This window comes from Rosa chinensis, chromosome 6 (assembly GCF_002994745.2).
Source record: "Rosa chinensis cultivar Old Blush chromosome 6, RchiOBHm-V2, whole genome shotgun sequence".
Taxonomy (NCBI): domain Eukaryota; kingdom Viridiplantae; phylum Streptophyta; class Magnoliopsida; order Rosales; family Rosaceae; genus Rosa; species Rosa chinensis.
Window position 1 is genome coordinate 67,324,796 of NC_037093.1, and position 21,166 is coordinate 67,345,961.

Below are 21,166 nucleotides of genomic sequence, written 5' to 3' on the forward strand. Positions count from 1 at the left end.
TATTTTCCCTATTACTGAATTGAATGGTAGTTAATTAAAAATATATATATCATATTTAAGGTAACAAGGTAAGAATATCTAAAGTATGATACTATGAAGACCTGTGTTTCGGTATAAATAACTTAATCAAATGAGTTTTTCTATTAGAACCTCTAAATTTACTCACTTGACATCTATGCTTTTTACACCTCTTATCAAATTTTCAAATACTAAGTTTACTCACTAAACCTCACTAAATTTCCTCAAATAACCTCACTCATATAATTTGCAAACAAATTATTATCTTTAAAATAAAAAATAATTTCAATGATTTAATCACTCTATAAATCTTAACTAAATATACATTTCTTAATCAAACTTGAGTTTCAAAAATTAATGTCTAATCAATGAGAAAATGCCATGAACTATTATGTTTTTTTTTTATATATATATATTTTTTCTATTTTAGCTGTGCAAAAATAAATAAATAAATAATTTTTTTTATTCTAAAAAAAAATCATTCATTTTTTAATGTTTATTTTTTTTTTCTGTATTTTTTTTTTTGAAATGGGGCTGGTGCGCCTGTTATGTATTTTTTGTACCACATGATTAATTATTTAAGTTTTTTTTTTTGTGCAAATATAATGAATTGACTTAAATTTAGGTCATAAATCATAAAAGGATTTATTTTGTTTTCCCTCACCAATATGCGTTCAACATATATATCATACATTTTTATGTCACATAATCATATTTTTAATTCTTATTAAATATATATGAATGTTTTAATGAGTAGGTAGTGAAATTGGAAAATGAAAATAGATAAGGAAAATAATAAGGAATACAATCTAATATTATTGAATTGGAAAGTCTACATAAAATAAATAGAATATTTTTTTGGTATAATTATTGTCCTTAATAGTCATTTTATAGTAGGTTATATATGTCTATATATAATTCATAATAGAGTGAGGTCAAATGAGCAGATTTGAAGGTCCTAATAGAAACTCTCTAATCAAATAGCAAAATAAGACATTAAGACCTATTAGAGATGATTGAACCCTTTCATTTATTTTAATCTCAGCCCGATTATATACGTCTCATTATCAATTGGGGTATTCATAAGGACTTGGCATTAGTAATTTGAGTAATATGATTGAAAACAACATATTGTATGGGACATATTGCTTTGAGGTGATCGGTAGAAGACATAATTTTGTGATTTTACATGAGAAAGAAAACATCTAACTGAAAAATACATTAGAAGTATAAAAGAGAAATGAATTAGATAAGTAAATTTATTAATTGAAATTAAAATGTAAGGTGTAATGAGCAAGTACAAAGTAAATTAGCCGCACCCAAATAAATTCTGTGCTTGCACCGACTTAAAGTAATGTGACTGGCGCGGTCAAGGCCCTTAATTTTTGGGCCGGCCAGAGCGTTACTTGAACTTAACGCATTACTTGCTTCCAAACCGGTGATAGTAACTCCCTTTCCTCTTCTCCTGATTCAGATCTTACCCATTTCCAACACCAACCCACTAACTCATACACAAACATATAAAAGCGCGCACGCAAGAAGTAAAACTCCGAAGGAAAAAAAGAAGAGAAAAAGCATAAAGCAAAGAGCGAAGAAGAAGGAGTTCCCGGAGCTCTGATCCAAACCGTTTGTCCGTCAATGGAGGACGCCTACGCCAGATCCGCCACCGAGGTAAATCCGCACCTCCTCCTTTAACATTTCCCGCCGGAGAAGAGTAAAATCACCAATCGATTTTTACCGCTTCTCTGAATTCGATTTCTGTGGAAGCATCTAGTTCAAGCATTTCGCTGTCATTGATTCATTCTTGATCGTATTCGTGATTAGGTGTTGGATTTCTTTGGCGTGGACCCGAAACGAGGTCTCAGTGACACTCAGGTATGCTGGAGCTTACTTTCTCATACTCAATTTCTACTGGTTTCGTTGGTCATTTAGTTTAATTCCAGCTCGAAAGCTTGTTATAGCTGTGCTCAAGGTTTGAATTGCTATGTTGTGCGCAGGTTTCGCAACATGCTAGACTTTATGGCCAAAACGGTGCGTTTTTTTCTTCTCAGTGTACATCAATTTAGTTTCTGCGTCTGTCGAAGTAGCTGGATTAAGCTACTCTGCTCTATTTGATTTGCACCGTTGAATAACTTTGATTTTGATGAAATGCTCGTTTTTTTTTTGGCAATTTTTGTCACTTATAGTTTCCTAATGGAGGGGGAGAAGTTTGAATTTCTTTGCTGAGGTTTTTATTACAAGTGTTATTTTATTTTTTTTGTATTGCTTTAGTTCTAATGAGGTTTCCTATTTGGTTGCATGCTTTGATCGTGGTCTGCAGTGCTTCCAGAAGAGAAAAGTAAGTGCACCATATGTTGTTTTACCTCTGCGTTGTTAATTACTTAATTCTCACTAAGCAAGTTCATGCGAAAACTTGGAAGTTGATAACTTTCGTGATTCTCTGGATGGCAATGTACCAATAGTAATTGTCAATACATATCCATAGAAACCTAGAAGACTTCTATTGTTGTCATTTTGGAAGAGATGGCTGGATCTAGTGGGTTTGGTGGGAACTAAAGATTTAATGGGTTGGTCTCCTTGCCTAGGTAGTTTGCATTCTAGTTGCTTAATTGGAAGTCTGGAACCATCTCTTACTGTTTGATCTAACATTCTGATAACACTGTACTTTTCGCAAATCAATACCCCTAATTTTTTTTTTGTTTAATATGTTCTCAATAAAGCTATATTTCATATGCAGGGGCTTCGTTCTGGAAACTTGTCCTGAAACAGTTTGATGATTTGCTTGTTAAGATATTGATTGTTGCAGCAATCGTTTCTTTTGTTCTGGCTCTAATTAATGGAGATACGGGCTTAACAGCATTTTTGGAGCCTTCTGTAAGTGGTTTATATAAATATATCTGATATATTTTTCTAATTTGCTGAACTGATTTTTTTTTTTTTGAATAAAAAGACCAATTGATATTATTTCAAAATTATGCCTGAAATTCTCTCTCTAAAATGCAAAACATACATGGAATCCTTCAGAGAAATAAATCAGTTAATATGCATGCTCTTGTTTAAAAAATATTTTACATTTCTCATAAACAAAAGTAGTATGCATTTTAGTTTGGTTATGAAGTCTCTATAGGTTTTGATGCATGTCTTTTTGTTAAACTTTTGAAACACCTGTACAATTTGTTTGTTGAACTTTGTAACCTTGCAATTTAAAGCTTCAAATGTTCAAAATCTCATGTCAATTATTTTCTAATTCTTGCTGATTGAATTCTACCTATTGGCTGAAGTGCATGAAATTCCACGCTGTCTCAATTCTGGTGTTTTGAAATCACTGATTCACAGGTTATCCTCACGATATTGGCTGCAAATGCTGCAGTAGGAGTGATTACAGAAACTAATGCAGAAAAGGCTCTTGAGGTAACTTTTGAATTTATAGTTATTCTGATATCAGATCAACCAGAAAATATCTTCAGAGGTTTATCAATTCGGTACTTTCTTTATCTGTGAATATTTCACTTGTTGGGGTAAGATTTGTGGCACAATTTTGAAATTTAAGTATGGGTGGTCTAGAATGGGAAACAACTTAATTTCTTAGATAAAATGTGAATTTTGAAACATCTTCGTCTATCAGCTTTCTGATATTGGGATTACAGTTCTTTGCCACTATATAGGGTCTTTCATCCATAATCACATTGTAGTCTTATTTTCTGTTTTGTATTGTTGAGGAAGGATGCATAAATTTAGATACGTAACCCACCTTTTATTGTTGTGAATTCATTATTAAGTTAATGTAGTTTCGGCTCATTTTGGTTCTTTTCTTTACACTTGTTATTGTAGGAGCTACGCGCATACCAAGCTGATAACGCAACCGTTCTGCGCAATGGTAAAACATTTCTTATGAAGAAAATTGCCTATGCTAAAGTTACTTGTACTTTAATATCAATGCCATATCAACTTCTTTGAAGCTTGTATTTTATCAAAGTTATGTTATCTTTTATCAACTCAAACTTATGTAAAAGCAACTCTGGCAGGTTGCTTCTCCATACTTCCAGCAACAGAGCTCGTCCCTGGGGATATCGTTGAAGTGGCTGGTAAGTTGCTCATATACTTTTGAATCTGCAAATTTAAGCTGCTCATAGACTTCAGCCTAATTGGTTTTTTGGTGTATCATAGATCCTGACTTTTGTTTCATGCTTTTGATATGTGTAGTGGGATGCAAAATTCCAGCCGATATGAGAATGATTGAGATGCTCAGTAATCAATTACGTGTTGATCAGGCAATCCTTACAGGTTTATCTTTAGCTATTGAATATAGTAATTAGTAAATCTGATTTTTTTTATTATTGTTTTCTTGAGTTTTTATGCATCAAAATTTTGATTACATACTGATTAGGCACATGATGGATCCAATTTTATCTGAAATTTGTTTGATTGATGATGTTAGGTGAGAGTTGCTCTGTGGAGAAAGACCTTGAATCCACCACTGCAACAAATGCTGTATATCAAGACAAGACAAATATTCTTTTCTCGGTAAGAAATCATGTTGTTCGAAGCTGATTTGCTTTTCTGGTGATCTTTCAATGTAATGGGAGATTACCCTTTTCCCATTAATTATAGTAAACTGTTTCCTTTCTGCTATTAAGACTTCTAAGAAATGATTAACTTTCAGCATATCTTGATGCCCAGGGTACAGTAGTCGTGGCTGGTAGGGCTAGAGCTGTTGTAGTAAGAGTTGGAACTCAGACAGCTATGGGCGGCATACGAGACTCAATGTTGCAAACGGAAGATGTAAGTACTGTAAATTCAGTTTCTTTCAGTAATTTTTCTTTACACATGTGCACAGAAACCTGTTGTCTTGCTTTTAATTTTCTTGTTCAGGAACTTTGGATCTTTCTTTAAATTTGCCCTTTGTATCTTTTGGATTCTGGCAAGCCATTTGTGCATCTCCACTGTATTGCTTAATTCTAAGAGGTGTAGGTCTCAATATGTACGCGTTTCTTCTTTTGTTCCTAGATGATATATTGACAGCCATCCTCACTTCCAATTACGACATAGAAACTCCTATGTTATTTTTTTGGGTGAAATTTTGTCCTCCAACTTTTTCACAGGAATATGACAGGGAGGAAAATTTAATTAAGATTCTTTTTTGAATTTCTGTTGTGTACATAAATTACCAATGTTTATATAACTGTTTCCAGGAAGTGACACCATTGAAAAAGAAGCTGGATGAATTTGGTACCTTTTTGGCCAAGGTAATTCTCCTAGTTTTCATTTTGGACAATAAATCTCTACTATAAGGTTTTGTTATTGTTAGTATCATGCTTGTGTTTCCAGATATTGCTTTCAGAAGTCCATCAGTAATATTGACTTTTGGGTGTCAGTCAAGTAGATAAAATTTTGGGCTTTAGACATTTTTTGTATATATATGTACTTTGCTTTGCTATACAGATAATTTTTTTTGCTGATTTCTAATTTCATTCATCCACATCTCCATACTTCTTATAAAAGACTTCTTTTACTTGCTACATAGAGAAATATATCACCTTATTAGCATTTCCTAACGTTTATTGCATTATTAGGTTATTGCTGGCATATGTGTACTCGTATGGATTGTAAATATAGGTCACTTTCGTGACCCTGCTCATGGTGGATTCTTGCGTGGTGCAATTCATTACTTTAAGGTATTCTTACATTGATATTTTCTTGGATTTTTACTGACTTAATGAGAGTAGCATCTATAAACAATGGTCAATGTTGATAGTTCGTTAAATTTTTATCAAATTGGGCTGGGGACACTGGATATCATGCGATAATGGTGTGTTGTTTGATGTCCTTTTTGCACTCCCATGCGTTAATCTCCAGTGGATCTGCCTCAACGTTGATAATAATTATGGATAACTTGTGTATTTAGTTTTCTTGTTCAAAGTATGACTATTTTAGATACAGCATCTTTTGTTTGTTCCATATATGTTGTTTTAATTTACTTCATGGTAAATTTCTGTCTCAATCATTTATCTGTATGGCTCATGTGACCTATCCTGATTTATTTTCTTCTGCTCATCAAGATTGCAGTTGCACTTGCAGTTGCAGCAATCCCTGAAGGCCTTCCTGCTGTTGTTACAACGTAAGTACTCAAACTTACTCACTTGGTGATAAAAAAAAATGACAAGAAGTTATGGTGTTGCGAGTTACTTAGATCTGGGAAAAGGCACGCAATTGGGAAACTAAAATTTTTCTTATGGATTTGACTGTTTGGTTGTCTTTAAACAAATAGAGTAGGATAGGTGATTGGAAGTGAAGTGTGAAGTAGGTGACAGCTGAAAATGGTGTGTCAATCTGTTTGGTGAGGATATAATTTAGGTGTAAAAGGCTCTAAAGCCTTCCCAATATTATAAGATTTTATGTATTTACTGGTGAAGTATAGAAGTAGCTTATTAATATTGAAGATATTATCATTTACTTGGAGTTAGATTGGGGAATGTTTGGAAGTTGTGGTGCCATGAATGCCTAATTACCCTCATAGTTACCTTGTATATGTGGCCATATACATAGGCCGTGTTGGCTTTTGAAGTTGCCCAGCTACCTTTGCATGAAATATACAATTCAATATGGCACTAGACTTTTCTGCCTTTTATCTAGTTTGAAATTACATAATGTAATAGTGGATCCCTCCTTGAAGTTGTTAGGTTATGACATTAGTCTCTTGTGCTTTTTATTTTTTAAATTTAGTATTAACATTTCATAAACTGATGCTTTTCTATCCCCTATTTTTGTGATGTTGCTCTAGTTGTTTGGCTCTTGGGACAAAACGAATGGCTAGGTTGAATGCCATTGTAAGGTCATTGCCATCAGTTGAGACCCTAGGCTGCACTACAGTAATTTGCAGTGACAAAACTGGGACTCTGACTACCAATATGATGTCTGCCTCTAAGGTGATTATCTCAAACTCATCATATGAAACAATTGATTACTTATCATAGTGGCCTTGCTCAATTGCTTGTGCATCCGGAAACATAAATTTCCCTTGGGTTTGGTTCCTAAAATGTACTTATAAAGACCAGTTATGGAACGGAAGTCTGCACTGGACAAGCTAAAATTACAAAGGGTATTTGCATGCCTGTCACACCTGATCGATTTCGTATGTATAATATTTGTAATATACAGCTTCGAGGTGTCTTTATGTTTCTTAAATAATCTTCTTTCATATATCACTCATGGTTGGAAACTTGCAAGAACTTAACTTTTTATGGATGCAACGCATGCCTGTACGTGGTTCACACACATCCATGTACTGATCCAAACAGACGAGGCACACAAAATGTACACTCATGCATACTTAATTACTGATTTCATCAAGGACTAGGAATTTAACAGTTACATAACATGGAAGACAAATATGAATCCTGGGCTCTCTGATGCTTGAAGTCATGTGAATTGTGAAATGCTATTTGTTATTACACCTCACTAGTACAATCAGAGAAAGCTTCTTTATCTTCCTTACTAGGTTTTACAATATTTGTTATGCATTAGCTTGGACACAATATTTTGAAACCTTATTTGAGACCCTGGCGTGTTAATTTCAAAACTTCCCCACAAAACTGACATTAGTAGTTTGGTGAATACATACTGATTTTAAAGTAAGTTTCACCCCTTGCTACTTTATTCTCTCTAGGTTTGTGTGCTTCACACTGTACAGCACATTCCTGTTATCTCAGAATACAGTGTCAGCGGAACTACATTTGCACCTGAAGGCACTATTTTTGACAGTACTGGCAATCAGGTAGTTTAACTTGAATGCTCTGTAATGGAGACATAGTACATGAGTATATATTTTGCTCTCTTTTACCCTTCTTTCTTTAATATGGGCTGAGTGAAACATCTGAGGCTTCAAGTAAGACAATGGCACTCTGGAAACTTTGTTTGATACTGTAATTTACTTGACTTCTTAGGAAATTGTACTTGCTCTCTTTCAAAAACATGTCATTGGTGATCGCTGCATGTAATTTAAAACATGTGATTTACTTATGTTTTTAATCAGAAAAGTTAGTTGACATAATATTTTTGCTTTTATAAATGAGACTTCATTTTCAATGCTTGTTCGAGATCTTCTATTTAGTACCGTATGGTTTGAATGTTTGATTCATTTTGCAGCTTGAATTTCCAGCTCAATTGCCTTGTCTTCTTCACATAGCAATGGCTTCAGCACTTTGCAATGAATCTGTCTTGCAATATAATCCAGACAAGGGGAGCTATGAAAAAATTGGCGAGTCAACTGAAGTAGCCCTCCGTGTCCTTGCGGAGAAGGTCCATTGCTGTCCTTATAGTTTTTACTAAAGTCTCTGGAGCAGCTAATGACTATATCTTTCAATTCTTTTTCTTATCTTTCATCCCTTCTCTCAGATTGGTCTTCCTGGCTATGATTCTATGCCATCTTCTCTGAATTTGCTAAGCAAGCATGAACGCGCATCTTACTGTAACCATTATTGGGAGAATCAACTTAAAAAGGTTTGCCTTGTGACCCCAAATCCTGCCCTAAAAATTCCTTTGCACCCTGCTGATTCACCACCTTGCTTAAAAGCTTGGAATAATTTGGTGCTTCTCCTTGCTGCTTGGTCTTCTTCTGTACTACTGGTGTGCCTGTTGTTGTCTGCTGATGAAGAATTGACTGTCTTTTGATTGCTGGGTACTAAATCATTGGTTACTTCTATGAGTTTAGGCTTAGAGATTTACAAAACAGTGAACCATCCACTTTGAGATGGAATGGGCATTCTTAACCTTGATTTGAGAATGCTCATTATCAATTCCATTGATTATTGGAATGGTAATGCTGATTCCCATTTCTGTGGGAACAATTAGAATGGTGAATGTTCAAACGTAGGAATGATTTCATTCCATCCAACCAAAGACCATGAACTAGACTGCTGATTGTGTGAATTTGCGTCAGATTACTATGGAACTGCTTAAATCTCCTAAAGCAGTCTTCAAAACATGGACTACTTTACTTGATAAAAAGACAAGGGGAACAAAGTGAATATATTATCATTTCTGTTTTCCATTGAAGTTTGGTATTTGCTTAGTGATTTAATATATACTTTGGTAGATTTCTGTTGCAGATTTTACTCGTGATCGTAAAATGATGAGCGTCCTTTGTAGCCGAAGTCAGTTGCAGATTATGTTCTGCAAAGGTGCTCCAGAGAGCATTATTTCTAGATGCACCAATATACTGTGCAATAATGATGGCTCCGCTATACCATTAACTGCTAATATCCGAGCTGAGTTGGAATCAAGGTTCCACAGGTGAGAAATAATTTATCCATCATTCTTGCCGTTAAAGTTCCTTTTGCTTAATTGACTCTGGCTGCATATAAAGCTTTATGAAATCTGTTTAGGTGTTTTTTCAATTCTGTTCACCTGACATTGATTTTAAACCTCCTAAAATGAGGTGGTCCCTCCTTGGAATCAAAATCTTGTTCTCTCTTTTACTTTTTGAGATATTCCCTAAAGCAATATGTTGAGGCTTCATGCGCTGTTCTTTAGTTTCAATGCCCTGTGGTTCATACTTTCTGCAGTACTTGTATCAGTGATGGAACCAAATCCTAATAGGCCATACTATGCTTATTTTGCTGTCTGAATTTGAAACTTGGATCAGACAGAAACTTTATTTTTTGTGTGTATGCTTTTCCTTTTACTTTATTTAAGACTTTTGAGTGTTCATCATGTAGTCACATAGCAATATTATATTTTGTATGTATTGTGTATATAACTATTTTCTGAAGTTTGAGGTGCCGGTGAAATTGGTCCAATAATAGTTGTGCTTAGAGTTAGAAAGAAGGAAGTTCCTGTATTGAACAACAATGCACCAATATACCAGTCAAACTAGTTAATTTTTTCTACTGGTATTTCATTGTATAAATATAGGGTTCTTTTGGGGCAGTTTTGCAGGAAAAGAAACCTTAAGATGCTTGGCTCTTGCTTTCAAGCGGATGCCGATGGATGTACCAACTCTCTCCCACAATGATGAGAAGGATCTTACATTCATTGGGTTGGTATGCTTTCTTTTCAAAATAGAAAGTCAAATTCATTTGTTGTCTGTACCAAGTGCTTAGTAATTGACTTGTCACTTATTTATTTGTTCATTTTGCAAGATCAGAACATCTCCCTTCCTGCATGCCCGCCACCAAATATTTATTGATTTTGTATTTATTTTCCTTGTCTCTATTGAAGGTCGGAATGCTTGATCCACCAAGAGAGGAAGTGAAAAATGCTATGCTTTCATGCATGACTGCTGGCATACGCGTTATAGTTGTCACCGGGGATAACAAAGTAAGTCTGTCCTTTTATGCATGGATGTATACTTCCAGATGCAAATCCCATAAAAAGTTAGAACTGCCTTGCTGATTTCGATCCAATTTCAGTCCACAGCTGAATCCCTTTGCCGCAAGATAGGTGCTTTTGATCACTTTGTAGATCTTGCTGGGCACTCTTACACCGCAACTGAGTTTGAAGAGTTACCAGCTTTGCAGAAAACGATAGCATTGCAACGGATGGCATTATTCACCAGGTATACTGGGTACATCCATTTTGTATCTTGCACATCTTGATATAAGTTTAGGTATATAACATGTGGTTTAATAACTTAATCAGCTTTCCAGCCATTTTTGTTCTTCAAATACTTGAGCAACTATTCATCATCTCTGTAACAGGGTCGAGCCTTCTCATAAAAGGATGCTGGTTGAGGCCTTACAACACCAGAATGAAGTGGTACACCTCTCTATAACTTTACACTGGACGGTGAATATCTGTATGTAAGAGGCCAGGATCCATGCCTTGGTCCCTGATATCTTATACCAAATTGGTCACTTTCAATGAGAACACAGTCCTTTCTCAATGTCAGATATCTGACTCCAGAAGTTCATCTCTTTCGACAAATATAGTCCTTTTTTTTTTCCTTTTTTTTAAGTTTCATCTAAAACGAATACGTTTCAAGGTGTGAGTTAGCAGCAGAGTGGATAAAGTATTAGTGAAGAAAATTGAAAAACGTTTTGTCTGCAGAGTGAGATTTGTGGAGTATAGCCAGGGAAAATATATTCTATTTTGCTTTTGTTTGACATTCGGAAGTAATCATTTACAGATATTTGATGCAACACCAAAAATGACTGTTCATCTCTGTCAGTGTGCATATCTACGTCTCTGTGCAACTGATGTATACGTGGTGTGGTTGCTTGTGTTTAGATTTTCTTGAGATTTTAAGCTGCTAAGTGTGTTTGCTTGTTAGGTTGCAATGACTGGTGATGGTGTTAACGATGCACCTGCACTAAAGAAGGCAGACATTGGAATTGCCATGGGTTCAGGAACAGCTGTTGCCAAGGTACCTATGTCTGTTACTTTAACTAATAAAGAGCTTTCTTGTTTTGGTAAGAAGCTTAAACTAAATACTTGATGCAAGAGATGAGTGCCAACCTAATATCATGATAATGACCAATGACCTGTCTTCAAACCGTAGTTTCTGTGTTCCTATACTTTACCATCAAAGAGGCCGTTGCTGAGTGGCCTCTTATAGAATAGCTCAAGCCTATATGCGTTGTCACTTGTCGTGTAGGATTAATGGTAGCAATTTCTGAATGTGAGTAAAAATATGGAAAAGAAAAAGAAGAGAAAAGAAGATGCAGTGTTTAATCCATGCAATGAAAATCCATTCCTATATATTATACAAACATACACATTTTTTATCCATGGGATTCCAAAACCAACCTCTATACTCCTTTGTCCTAAGCCATGCTAAGCTAAATTTTCTGGTCACTTATATTCCTAGTAAGTTGGTAAAGCACATAGTTCTGAAATAAACAGCTTTTGGAAGTGTGGTATTCTCAAAATTATCAACATTCATGTTGCGATTAGCACTTTTCTCATCATTGTTATTTTTGAATTTTCAGAGTGCTTCAGATATGGTTTTGGCTGATGACAATTTTGCCACTATTGTTGCGGTATGCATGTCTTGTCTTTTCACCGTTATCTTGGCAACCATTGTTATTCTAGCACTTCGTTAAGCAACCTTAAAAGGATAATTATGTTTCTCTATTCAATACTTGGCAGGCTGTTGCAGAGGGAAGGGCAATTTACAATAACACAAAACAATTCATCAGATATATGATCTCTTCAAATATTGGTGAAGTTGTTTGTATATTTGTGGCAGCTGTACTTGGAATACCTGATACACTGGCCCCTGTGAGTTCATTTATCGTACAGATTTTGATGTTTCATTTTCCAACTCATTCTATGTGAGAAAAAGATTTCTTATGTTTTTTCAATCTTTGGATGACTTTTTTCATGTCGTTAAAAGCAAATTAGTTTCCTTAATACTATGAAAACATTTTCCAGGTCCAGCTGCTCTGGGTCAACTTAGTTACTGATGGGTTGCCTGCCACAGCAATTGGTTTTAATAAGCAAGATTCTGATGTGATGAAGGCTAAACCTCGTAAGGTATTGCCTTAATTAAGAGTCGTATTTTTTCTCTCTTCCTCTTATGCGTTTAATTCACACACGGTGCATTCTTCTCATAAAGAGAATTGAAGCTCAAGTTTTTCATGGACTTTAACTTTGATTGCTTGGAAAGCATTTAGATAAATTGAAGCTTGTTCTTGGTTTTGTTGGGTGTATTTTTAACCAATGATATTGTTTAGTCACTTTTAGTTCTATCTTTGCAGGTTAATGAAGCAGTTGTTACTGGATGGTTGTTTTTTCGTTATTTGGTGATTGGAGGTATGTACAATGATTATCTGATTGCATATGCTAGTTTGTTTTACTGGATGCCCTTTCGCTACCAATTATTGTAAGACAATACATCATAGCGATGAGGCTACTCTACTTTCTTATTACTTTTAGAAAATTTAAAGCGGTATTATATTTCTCTTTTACATTTTGTCTTTCAAACACCAACTCAAATTGCTCCATAGTTTTTTGTCAATTTGTTGAAAAGTACATTGTCTGGGACATGGGAATTCTGGAAATGTCACATGCATAAGATAACATATAAACCGAAAAGTACTATCAGTTACGCAATATCCTTTCTATCCCTGCATTTCTCAAGGTTGTATATGTTTCTGATTTGATGCAAATTATAACTGGCTTCTTGTTTTGGGTCTTGTATTTCATATATCTTTGGTGCACTGTCCAGTATAAATGCTGGTAGTTAGGACTTGACATCAAAACCTGGTAGTTATAAATTTTCTGGAAGTTGTTTCACTTTGGCGAAATTTCTAAATTGTTAAGGGTCACTAATTCAATTTGTCTTTTAACTTTTAATAGGATATTTCCCATTTGTTAATTGTTATAGGCTTTTTATTCGCTTGGTTTCAGTTTACTGTAAATGACGTGGTTTATTTTTCTCATGCATATTTAACTAATAACGAACTGTGTGAATTGCAGCTTATGTTGGTCTTGCCACAGTTGCTGGATTTATTTGGTGGTTTCTTTACTCTGATACTGGTCCTAAACTGCCATATATGGAACTGGTAAGATCCTATAGGCTGTGTTCAGTACTTTAAGTGAATTACTAGTTTCCTTGGAATTGGGAAAGTTGGATCTTTTACTGTATAACCCTGTATGACTTGAATATGTTGTATGTTGGTTTCTGGGAAGCTGTCAGTTTTACGCCTTGAACATCAATACTTGGGCTTAGTTTTTTGTGTTTCTCATAAAGGGATGAGGAATAAGCTATGTGATGCCTCATGCATGGGCAGAACTGATGTGGATTTTTCAGTTTGTCATTTGAAATTCCAAATTTTTCAAAATTATTGTTAGTCCTTCTGATCAAGAGCAAAATCAAACAGCGGAGCTCATTAGGTCGATTACTTGTTTCTTTGGTTTGTATTACTTTACAAATTTTTATTCAGTACCTTTTACATTGACATTTATAACATCCTTTATTTATTTATATTTCGATCATTTTCTTTTGTTCTTTTTCTATCAGATAAATTCTGACACATGCGGAATGAGGGAGACGACTTATCCGTGCAGTATATTTAGTGATCGCCATCCATCAACTGTCTCCATGACTGTTCTTGTGGTTGTTGAAATGTTCAATGCTTTGAATAATCTTAGTGAAAACCAATCACTTCTGTAAGTATATAAATTGCATAACTTGGACAGAAAGTTTAGGGGCTTATAGGCCAACAATATCCTAGTTATAGTTCCAAATTTCAAATTTTGAATTTTGAATTTCATTCTTCATTCACCTTAGTTATTTTCCTATGCTTTTGGTAGTTATCAACTCATGACTATCATTTCATTTGCTTTTTGTATTGCCATCATTTATACATTTTGATTGTTTCTGGAAAATTAGTTTCGACTTGCTTTAGCACCTGACATTTTGTGTGTTTCAGTGTTATCCCTCCCTGGAGCAACTTATGGCTTGTTGGTTCAATCATCATAACGATGATCCTTCACGTACTAATATTATATGTGCATCCCCTCTCAGTTCTTTTCTCTGTAAGTTATTTCCCGTAGCTGTGCTTGTGACAGACAGTTATTTCCCATAGCTGTGCTTGTGACAGACAGTTTCTTTTGTCATTATTGATGCAAATGAATATAAATGCATGGCCCCGTAATATTTTGTGCTGCAGGTAACACCATTATCTTGGGCTGAGTGGACTGTTGTGCTATACCTTTCGTTTCCAGTATGTAGTTTATTTTTCAGGGTCCTAATTTTCGGTTTCTTTTTCTTTTTGAGTATTTATTATTAATGACTATAAAACTAGGTAAATATCTTTATACTAGATGTTGGGATATGATAGTACCTTGGATATTGTTGGCCTATATCAAGCATGTTCTATATTTCTGGTTCTGCCCCTTATCGCGGTTAACAGATGCCCAGACTAGGTCTTTGAGGATAGTTGTGTTTTACTGAGAATACTAATTGTTTTAATAGGTTTTATCCATTTTGTTCTATATTGTATTAAACATGGATTCGGAAAAAGGGAAGAAACGGGGAAAATGTGATCAAATTCGTCTTTAAAGCAGTGATAGTTGGTCCTCTAATTGCAGATGAAGAAACATAAAGATTTAAAATTTCATCTGTACATGATGGAGAATCCGAATTTGTTGTCCTTTTACTGTAAATTGTAATTATTATTCACTAGTTGTATATTAAAGGAGTGATACTTTACGATTATTATTCACTAGTTGTCTATTAAAGGAGTGATACTTTACGACTGTACTTAGCAGCTGTTCTTTATCAGCACTCAAGCTTTCATTTCTCATCTGATATAGGTTATAATCATTGATGAAGTGCTAAAGTTCTTCTCAAGAAATTCCAGTGGTAAATCTTCATTCATTTTATCAACTCTTGTCCTTTTGTAACAAATCGGACTGCACTAATATCCCCTTGTCTCTTTCTCATAACCTATAAACATCTACTACTGTCTCCTTATAGATTTAATGGCTATTGCAGGTGTAAGGTTAAATTTCCAGTTAAGGAGGCGTGATCGACTGCCAAGAAAGGAATTGCGTGATAAGTAGATGGGAGGTTTTTGTGATTCAAGTTTTGCATACACCTACTATACTGGAGGAGTACACCCCCATCTCCTTCGACAGATAGAAGAAACCACACAGTCGTTATGGTGACTCACATATTCATATGCTTCCTCAAGATAAGAATGAGTAACCTTGCACAAGGCTTTTGTATCAGATCTTGTAACGATATAAGAAGTATACCTTGCACATATTCAAATGCTTCCTCAAGATAAGAAGAGTAACCTTGCACAAGTCTTTTGTATCAGATCTTGTAACGACATGAGCACTCGCACTCTTTTGAAAGCTCTGTTGTAAACTACGGCCGAAAAGTCATTAGCAATTTAGCAAAAGTTGGTATTGTAGTTTGTACTGCTCTGATAGCTTGCCAGTTATGTTGCCCATCAGGTGGTTTCGACTTGGCTTATAATCTGCCAACTGATCCTCATACGAAGGTAGTTAATTGTAGATTTATTTAGGAGCTTTAATTGTGTAGTTAAAATTGATGAAAAGTGAGTTTTGCCGTGCATCTTCTCACTGTTGAATACTCCAGAAATTTGAACCAAAAAATGTCATTACAAATAAGACGTGGTTTAGACACTAGTGACTAAAACAAAGTTGAGCAATCAATCAAAAATAGCATTACGAGTTCAAACTCACTGTAATTCATGACTAGTGACTATAAATAGCACCGAGTTCAAAGTCGTGGTAATACAAAGTCTCTTGCCCGCCGGCCGCCCGAATGTGATCCAGATGTCTGGATTGGATGAGGAGGAGCCACGCTGAAGCTGTGGTCGAGTTTCCAACGCTGTGTTTGAGTTTTCGGATAAGCTACACCTCCCATTCCAACAAAATGCCCTCATTCCAAAGCCTCTTCCATTCGCTCTTAGCTTCGGCGAGATCTTCAGTTGGAACTACAAAATGTTATATAATGAAACAATAGGAATACTGACGTTGAGTTTCTCATAAGAATGCTTACAAGCATGTTTGTTTCTTTTTCAGATCAGAAATTTCTAGTTAAATTGAGTTACTCATTTCATGTTGAATAACAAGGAAGCTAGAAATGCCTAATACACTAAGGCCATGTTTAGTTCACGGATTTGAGTAATCAGGAAAAGAAAGTCATTCATTTCCTTTGTTTGGTAGGCACAAACTTTAGAAGTATTTTCCTGACATAAAGAAAAATATGGGGGAAGATCATTCCTTTCAAACCCCATGGGAATAATGAGGAAGCTAGAAATGCCTAATACAATCAAAGAGTTTCGATGTTAAACGTAACTCTAATAAAGCAAAAGTTGAGCGGCATGGGAATAATGAGGAAGCTAGAAATGCCTAATACACTCAAAAGGAAGCTAGAAATTCTCTAATAAAGCAAAAGTTGAACGGCATTCATTTACTCGCTCTAATAAAAGACCTGTAACAGACACCGTAGTCCTCCTATATAAGTATCAGATTACAGCTGAACACCTTAGCTTCTCTGATGCTTTTGATCTCTTCTAGCTAGCCCGGATCTGGAATCGCCGCCCATGTAAGTGACGCACTCCAATCTCGAACCGAGTTAATTTAATTAGTCAACCACAAGATCCCATTGATTTGATGTCATAGCTGGCACTGGTCTGATCACTGTCTTCATCTCTGACATCAGAGTCAATGGGATCTTGTGGTCGACTAGCCTGAAGCAACGTACCCCATTACTCTTCACTCTTCAGAATCTTGATGTCAAAGCTAGCTGGCACTGGCTACATGCATGGCACCCAGCAAGCTCAACTCTCTCTCTCTCTATGACCAGAGAGGTATAGAGAAGTATATATATATGCAGGAGCAATTAATGAGCTGATTGATAGTGGATATAGCTAGGGCATAAGCTGGCAGAGCGTCTTGCGTTGGAGATGGATTTCCTGAAGGGATGGGCTTACCTGTTCAGGAGCAACAAGTATAACTTCACTCCTGAATCCGTTGGGTCTTGAGGATTTCAGAAACACGTACACAAGATAATCAGCTCATAAACTGCATGCTCCTGCGTACTTCTCTATTACCTCTCTGTTCATCAGGCTTTCTTCCACAATGTGGCGGTCGTTCGACCTCAGGCTTAATGCTACCAAGTAGCCTTAACCGACAGAGAGCTCGCCGACGGCTACTGATGCCGTCAACGTGCTGCTGCTGATGTCGAGCTTCGAGTGCTACCAAGGCCGCAATCTGCAGTTCAATCTGGACATAATCTTGCACCGCCAATTGCAGCTGAAAAATACTCTTTATGGTAAGGTACGTAGAAAGTAGGGATATGCTTGCTTGTGTACGTATGAAGGTGAGTCCCAATTGAACTCGGTCATACAAAATTTTGACTCCTCTGGATAATTATTAATGTGAATTTGTTTTCGTAAAACTTGCTTAATGATTATCCGCGTTGTCAAATGGGGCGGATCTAAATACAAGGCCTCAAGCCTAGACAGTTTTTTGGGCAAAAAACCACTAACTATATATCTACTTTCAGTTTCAGCCCATACCCAAAGGGGAAAATTCCCGTTCTTCCCCAGGCCACAGCTCACTTCTCTCCTCTATGGTCAGACCCTCCTCCGCGGCTCCCCATCCAAGCTGAGTCGAGTTCTTCTCCCTGTATGGCTGTATTGATTTTCATTGCAGACTTGCAGTCATGCAGTCATCTTCTCCGGCTTTCCCCATCCAAGCTTGCTTTGTTTTCTGATTTGCTCCAAACGGGAGGTATTTCTTTTCTTTCATTCTAAGTCTCTTGATTGGTTTAATGGGTTTGTTGATGGAAATAGTGGTGTGAGTCACAGTGGTGTTTTGTTTGTTTTGGGTTTCTGGGTTTTGTTGGGTAGCTTTGGTTATGAGCAATGGGGGACTCGGGTGGAAAAGTGAGGTTGATTCGGTGCCCAAAGTGTGAGAATCTTCTTCCTGAGCTAGCTGATTACTCTGTGTATCAGTGTGGTGCTGTTCTTGGTGGTATTTTTTTTTTTTTTTGGATTCAGTTGTTTGCTTTCTGTTTTTGTTTGTGAGAAACTTCAGAGAAAGATGTGATTTTTATGTTGAAACTTTTTCAATTACCAAATTGGGGAGTTAAATTTGGAGTCTTTATCATGGTGATAGTTGTGATTCTTGTAGAAATTTGTGTTTGATTTATGAGAAGGTTAGGAACCCAAATGAGATCAGGGTTTTTGGCCTTGAAATTTGGTATGGTATAAACCCCAAAAACACACACCAACACGAAAAGAACTACTCATTTGGATTTGTGGGGCTGAGTTTGTTATAGCTGAAAAAGAATGCAACTTGCAAAGTTCTTAACTCAACAGCATTCCATCTCCTGTAGTGTTTTCTGCAACCAAAATAAAGCAATTGTTTATTTTTGAAAGAAGTTTGCTCTTTTTTGGGGCGTTTTCTTTGGATTAGAGGATCAAATTTTGGGTTTCTTTCATTTACAGCAAAAAAGGAACGGCAGATGAGTGGGAGTGGGTGTCTCAGGTTCTTGATGGTCATTGCAAACCAATGCCACAAGTCTATGTTCTTCCTTAGCTACCAGCTTAATTTCTGAATCAAACCCACCTCAGCTATCAATCTTCACAAGGTAATAACTCTTTCTTTCACAATTCACAAGGTAATGATTAAGAAATTTTTGGGCACTTATAATTAGCCTAGACGGGTTTCAAATCCTGGATCCGCCACTTTATAATGTGTTCAATTCTTCAGATCCTGATGAACCGGGTGATCATGCGATTTTCTATGAGCTTGAGAACGGTGAGCAAGTACAATTTTAGTGATCTACTTCTTTGCTTCGTAGAAAGAGAGAGAAGGGAAACGGGGAATTGGAGAGGAGGAAGGGAGAAGGTCATCAAGGCCAATAAAGGTATTGCTTTTTCTTGCTCTGTGTCGTTTCTAATCTGGGTATTGCTTGCTTTAATTTTCTGGGTTCATAGCTATTGTTGTTGTTTCTTTTAGTGCTTCTTGCAAAAATGCAACTTTGGATGTATGAGACAAGTTGGGTTTCCGTTGTGATTGATATAAATAAAGCATTTTGATGATATGGTATTCTTAATTTGCTATTGTTGTTGTTTCTTTTAGTGCTTCTTGCAAAAATGCAACTTTGGATGTATGAGACAATAGATTTTGTCTGTTCATGTCAATGTACGAATTTAACTCGGTTCTTGTGTGCTTTTGTTGCAGTGCGGATTGGGTTGCTATATGTCATCTCTGGACTTGGTGGGAGTTTGATGTCTTCACTTTTCATCCAGTCAAATATCTATGTTGGTGCTTCTGGTGCACTTTTTGGATTTCTGGGAGCCGTGCTTTCTGAACTTGATTATCACTAACCGGACAATATATATATATATATATATATATATATATATATATATAATTATATGCTAGTAAGGTAAAAGTTCAACTGCCTACAAAAGGCTTCGCATTTACAAGAACTTTGGTGACTACCACTAATTCCTTATTGTTGTTCAGTTTGGAGCAATTGTCACCCACCTGATCATAATAGCAATCAATTCGGCTCATTAATATCATCATACTATCTCCTTTGGAACTTCATTTTCTGCTCATCACCACCAGTTTCAGCCCCTACTTTGTTGGCACTTGTTGTGAAAGTGAGTTATATAAACCTTTTGATCATCAAAATGATGGAAACACAGAAGTTGATGATAACTACTATTTTAGATGTTCAATGTAATCATGGGACTTTGTCTCTTCAATAGGAATGCAGACCCTAAGCTAATTAAGAACAGGGGAAGAAAGGGTGGAAGGAATTATATTCTTTACAGGCCTTTCCAGGGCTAATGGGGATTTTTCTAGTAGTGCACGTCTCTATGTCCCCATCACTTATAAAGAATGCTCTCCGCAGAATTGCTAGCTGGTGAAGGTCTGGAACTTATGCGCATCAAATCCTAATCGACTGATATGATCCAGGCTAGTTGGCATATGCATGTCAGCCTGCCTTTTAGTATTTGACTTGATAATCCATTCTAAACCGTACCTATATTAATTAATAAGGGATCATGTCTAATTAGCTATGAATGGTCAATCAGATTTGTTCTATGAATCTATCAGCTGCTTGACATTTGATATAACATGAAAAAGAATAGAATATCGGATTTGCTCCATTTTCCACCAAGAAAGTACATCCAACTCACTTGTACAAGAATTAATAATAAACTACATAAAGAAATGGGGTACAACTGGTACAACTGAAGATTGTAGCCGTGAAGCTTAATTCCGAAGATTGTGTGTGAGGGAGTAGGGTCGCTTTCGAAAGCAGTCATCAAAAACTAGAAATGGTAGTCACCAATCTTGAAAACTCACCACCCCTTTGAGCAAACTTGGCGCCAACTAATCTGTACAGGACGTGGTCAACATATTTGAATGAGCCTGAGCGTGACTTCTAATATACCGTAGTTGTCGTAACTCGTAAATTAACTAACAAGAACAGGATCAGACGGTGAAGATTTCGTGGGATCACTGAATTTTACGGTCATGGATGATTCTTTGAAATGCTTACTGGCTCGGTCATTTTCAAGCTCTCGGTTGAAGATCTGGGTAGATTTTCCCAACTTCAAGATGTAGTACAGCAATACTTGTTCATATGCATCTCAATCCCTGCACGCCATAACGAAAAAGATCGAGAATTGACAAC

General features: G+C 36.1%; 1 protein-coding gene and 1 long non-coding RNA gene across 4 annotated transcripts; both read left to right on the top strand.

Moving 5' to 3' along the window:
* The first annotated feature begins 1,525 nt into the window (after positions 1–1,525).
* Positions 1,526–15,967, top strand: LOC112169882 (calcium-transporting ATPase 3, endoplasmic reticulum-type). The gene is made up of 34 exons (XM_024306970.2): positions 1,526–1,689; positions 1,843–1,893; positions 2,016–2,049; positions 2,339–2,356; positions 2,756–2,892; positions 3,355–3,429; positions 3,850–3,895; positions 4,044–4,103; positions 4,222–4,302; positions 4,457–4,542; positions 4,699–4,800; positions 5,211–5,264; positions 5,592–5,693; positions 6,078–6,136; positions 6,800–6,944; positions 7,685–7,792; positions 8,164–8,316; positions 8,413–8,517; positions 9,113–9,309; positions 9,947–10,058; positions 10,237–10,335; positions 10,428–10,573; positions 10,716–10,773; positions 11,288–11,380; positions 11,946–11,996; positions 12,106–12,237; positions 12,391–12,492; positions 12,717–12,771; positions 13,438–13,523; positions 13,982–14,130; positions 14,394–14,499; positions 14,634–14,687; positions 15,280–15,328; positions 15,461–15,967. The coding sequence occupies exons 1-34, from the start codon at positions 1,657–1,659 to the stop codon at positions 15,526–15,528; spliced, it is 3,006 nt and encodes a 1,001-aa protein (XP_024162738.1). The 5' UTR covers positions 1,526–1,656; the 3' UTR covers positions 15,529–15,967.
* A 1,794-nt stretch (positions 15,968–17,761) lies between these two features.
* Positions 17,762–20,529, top strand: LOC112169889. Of its 3 annotated transcripts, none has more exons than XR_005801596.1 (5): positions 17,762–17,776; positions 18,011–18,237; positions 18,957–19,099; positions 19,222–19,378; positions 19,696–20,042. It is a non-coding gene; the product is annotated as an uncharacterized LOC112169889 (long non-coding RNA). The 3 variants fall into 3 exon arrangements; XR_005801595.1 differs by having other exon boundaries at positions 17,763–17,781; XR_002924946.2 differs by lacking the exon at positions 17,762–17,776 and adding an exon at positions 20,232–20,529 and having other exon boundaries at positions 17,942–18,237; positions 19,696–20,123.
* Positions 20,530–21,166: the final 637 nt, after the last annotated feature.